General features: G+C 34.4%; 1 protein-coding gene across 1 annotated transcript; it reads left to right on the forward strand.

Moving 5' to 3' along the window:
* Positions 1–1,784: 1,784 nt before the first annotated feature.
* On the forward strand, positions 1,785–3,167 carry LOC149220149 (aspartic proteinase nepenthesin-1-like). The gene has a single exon (XM_089387010.1). It carries the CDS (start codon positions 1,785–1,787, stop codon positions 3,165–3,167), a length of 1,383 nt encoding a protein of 460 aa, XP_089243136.1.
* The last annotated feature ends 1,358 nt before the right edge of the window (positions 3,168–4,525 follow it).

The following is a 4,525-nucleotide window of genomic DNA, read 5'->3' on the forward strand; positions in this document are numbered from 1 at the left end:
TCATTGCAAGCTCCAAATACTTGACTTACCAATCAAATTATTATAGTTCCTTGACATACCTATAAGGTGAATTTAGTACAATTAAATAAATAAATAAATAAAAAAAACTTTTTGAAAATTTCCGAAAAAATTACACAAACCCAAATGACCATGGGTGGGGCACAAATGATGGATGAGATGCCAATGCCATGATACATCGAAATCAACAAGGATGCCATCACATCTCATATTTTCATGTGTGATGAGACCTCTGATCTAGTCACCGGAAACCTTAATTCACATGTATTCAAAATCATAGAACAAATATGTATCACTCGAAAAAAAAATTATATTTACAAGTGTCAAATTCGGTTTGATTCTTGTTTATTATATTTAACTATTTTTCCTAATTTTTATTTATATATAATGATAAATAATAATAATAATTTAAAATAAAATTAGAATATAATTAATTTTTATAATAATTTTAAATTTGAATAATATTTCACAACTTAAATATTTTAATATATATTATAAATTATGGATTTATATATTAGAAATTATAGATGAATATTTATATACATTTTATTTAGATGTAATTTAATTTTATTACAATTACATTAATTTATTAATGAAATAGATAAAGGGTTCGATAAGTCAAATTCTAATTGAATACGACGCACTTCCACACATCTCATTTACTAGCATAACCACATTAAAAATATTAATGTGTATTTAAGCTTCTGTGATCCATAATGAATTAAACAAAGTTTTTCGGTAGAAATCACATGAGAGAATTTTTTGGCGACACATTTCGAACCAACAAGTGTGGTTCATCATCAGGTTCTTGGTTCGAAACGTGTCGGCCAAAAAATTCTCTCATGTGATTTCTACTGAAAGACTTTGTTTAAATATTAATGTGGTTGATATAGTAGAAAGCTTCATTATAAATATAACAAAAACACTGTTGCAGTAGCAAGAATGCCTTACAAATGCACACATATACATGATTAACGATGTATAAAAATGTTATGGGTCCACTTTAACTTGAGAAAAAAAAGAATTACGCTTCTTATTGTAAAATGAACCATTTTTCTAAATAAAATTGCTTATATTTCAATTTAGTCATCCATTTACAATATGAATTTATTAGAATTGGAATAATATCAAATCTTAGGTGGGCCACTTGAATCTAATTAAACTTGAGAAAAAACATGTATTAGATATCTTATTGTAAAATTGACTATTTTGCTAAATAAAATTTGCTTATATATTAATTTCCCGAGCGAATCCCTAAAAAATTGATAGGGAAAACCACTTGTCAAAAATCTAATTTTTTTATTTATTAAGTCAATGTACCTTGTACCTTAACAAACTTGTAACACACTACAACTACTTGACAAGAATCTATTTTTTTTAATTTATTAAAAATCAATATAACTTAACAAACTTATTATTAATAAACATTCATACCAAGCTTGATCATCAATCTAGATAATAAATAAATAAATAAAATAAAAAAATGTGAATAAATCCTCATCCACATTAAATTGAAATAAAAATTCTTTCACCATTAACATTTATATAGATATCCATATAAGTTAAAATAGAAAGTCTTTGTCAATTAAACATAAATTTATATATTTTATTGATCGTTGAATACATCCATCACAGCACTATCCAGAAATGCGTTGTCCCACGTCGCTTAGCTGCAATGACCATTCATGATGATTCTCTCTCGTATATATATAGGTGCAGTTAACACTGCATTTTCAGTATCATCTGTTTACATTCGCTTCTTGATAATGGCAACACAATGTATTTCACGTTTTGTGTTAATGCTCGTACTCGTCGTTTTGTCATTACAGTCCAATCCGATGGCACTTCCAACGGATCCATCCACTAACTTTTTGAGAGTAGGTCTCATACACAGGGATTCTCGTGTCTCGCCATCACTGGAAGCTCGGAACATTTCAAATGTTGAGCAACTCATGCGTCGAGCTATCGACCGGAGCCACAGCAAGTGGCGCAGGTTCCAACATTATACTCCCCAAAATGCCCGGAGTAATTACAGTCCTCTTAACTATGTAGAGGGAGATTATTTTATGCAGATGGAGATAGGATCTCCCGTTCCACTAAATCTGCATTTCATCTTCGACACGGGCAGCGATTTGATCTGGACACAGTGCGAACCTTGTAATAATAATTCCTGTGTACCACAGAGTGATCCAGTGTATGATCCCTTCCAATCGTCGTCCTACAAGAATGTGTCTTGCTCTAGCCCCTTTTGTTTAGTATTTAGCTCCCTGGCTGAATCTAGTGCCTGCGATTTCCAGCAAAATTGCAACTACACCTATGCGTATCTAAATAGTAGTACTTCTGGAGTGCTAGCTGAAGAGACTTTCAGCCTTGCGACAGCAGGTTCCCCAGCACGCACTTCCTTTCCGCAAATTAAGTTCGGCTGCAGTCGCGTGGAACAGGGCGACTTTGTGGAACAGGGCGACTTTGGGGGATCGTCGGGTATAGTCGGTATGGCAAGAGGGAAACTCTCTCTGGTTTCCCAGATTGGATACAACATTTTCTCCTATTGTTTAGGATCCGTAAATAATGCCTCACAAGTTAGCCCTTTATTCTTGGGTCCGGCTGCGACCTTGGGGGGTGGTTATAGTGTCACCCCTCTCATTCAAAACAATGTTCAAAGCGATATGCACTCTTTCTACTATCTCGGCCTCGATGGAATCAGCGTGGCGGGCGAACCAGTCCCTATTCCGAATGGTACATTCCAACTTCAAGCCAATGGCAGCGGAGGCTTTCTGATTGATTCTGGAACTAGTATCAGCTTTTTCGAGGAAGCTGGATACGTGCCTTTTCGGGATGCTGTCCGCTCGAGCATTACAGCACAGCCAGTTAATGCATCTAGTTCGGAACTCTGTTACCATTATACGTCTGGTCTCGTATTGCCAAATATTACTTTGCACTTTGCAGGAGGTGCAGACTATGTTCTACCACCGGAGAACTCCTTCATATCATCTCAGCAAGATGCTGGTGAGATAGTTTGCTTTGCGTTTATAGCTTCGCAGTATCCATTTTCGGTATTGGCAAATTTTCAGCAACAGAATTTCCACATCGTGTACGATCTCGGCAACAACAAACTCAATTTCGCTCGGGCCAACTGTGATGCTATGTGATACCAGTAGCGACAACCTTACAGATTTTCAGTAGTATCCTATATGTTCAGGCATCCCGTCGCTCGTATGTTATAGTGTTTGTAATAAGCTTTGAACAGTACTGTTTTGGTGTACTATATTAAAACGACACTGTAAACTCCCTATGCTGAAATGTTTATGGAATGTGTTTCTCAATGTCACCTTTATTTATCTTATTAATTACTTTACGCATATCTTTGTTTCCCTCGCGAGTCATGTATCAATTTATTTGTTCCATAGAAGCTTTTAAAAGATTTAAACCACAATGGAACTGAGTTTGGAATTATTAAAATTAATTAACCATCAACTTCCCAAGGGTGTCTTTTTTGTATACAATCTTTGTTTTGGGCACATAGTAGCTCATTGCAAGGAAATTTTTAAGGATTAAAAATTTCAACTAGGGTCAGGACATACCATGGCAACCCCTTGGCTCTTTAATGGCCAAAAAAACATCATTTATAGCCTTCAAACAACCATAGAAGTTTCATACCCAAAAACTATTAAAAACTAGCAAATAATAGAGAATACTTATGTTCGTGGAAGAGGCGGATGGCCACCAATATCAACGTAGATCAATCATATCCCTTTAGCAAATAATGGTGTTCACTATGTTAAGCTCCCTCATTGAATGGAGAAAGTTTTGCTAAATTTGGATCCTGATGTGTCTTTTAGTCAAAATTTATCTATTTATATTTACGACACTTAATTATTGTATCTACGATCATGATACTTACATATTCTAGCAAAATATTATTAAAAATATTGCAAGGTGGGGGTGAACGAATATTTCATGCAATTATTATTTTAACGTTTCTTTTACGATATAATGAACAACTAAGTTAAGCATTGCCATAACCATATATACGTAAATTTTGAGCAGTAATGTAAGGATATAAACACAAATCATATCAATGGATCAACAAGCATATCATCACATAGGAACACCATATTAAGTGGAAAACTAGACTAGGAGAAGTCACCTATTCCCCTTTTCTTCTTATTATTATTATTAAGAAAATATTCTATTACATATTTCATTGGTGCAAACTTGTACCAATGTGCAGGCTCCTTCCTATTGGAGGTTACCATATCCTCTTATTTCTCTAGCTAACACTAGAAGGATGTCACCACTCCTTCATTAAAGGCCCCAACCCTCAAACCATTGTGGACCACGTTTCAAAATCTTTCACATTCAATCCACCTGCAATACAAGCTATATCTTGTAGGGCATATTTAATCCAACTTTCATACTGGACCCACCTATAAATTTATGCTCATTAATCTTGTTCATACAACAATCACTAGTGAGTACTATTATTTCCTCAACATATGACTACATA

This window comes from Pinus tabuliformis, chromosome Q (assembly GCF_031772625.1).
Source record: "Pinus tabuliformis cultivar Carrire ecotype Pingquan chromosome Q, CPIR1, whole genome shotgun sequence".
Classification (NCBI taxonomy): domain Eukaryota; kingdom Viridiplantae; phylum Streptophyta; class Pinopsida; order Pinales; family Pinaceae; genus Pinus; species Pinus tabuliformis.

Bases quoted from the DNA above. Each gene is read 5' to 3' on its own strand.
- LOC149220149 (XM_089387010.1), top strand. From the start codon at position 1,785: ATGGCAACACAATGTATTTCACGTTTTGTGTTAATGCTCGTACTCGTC.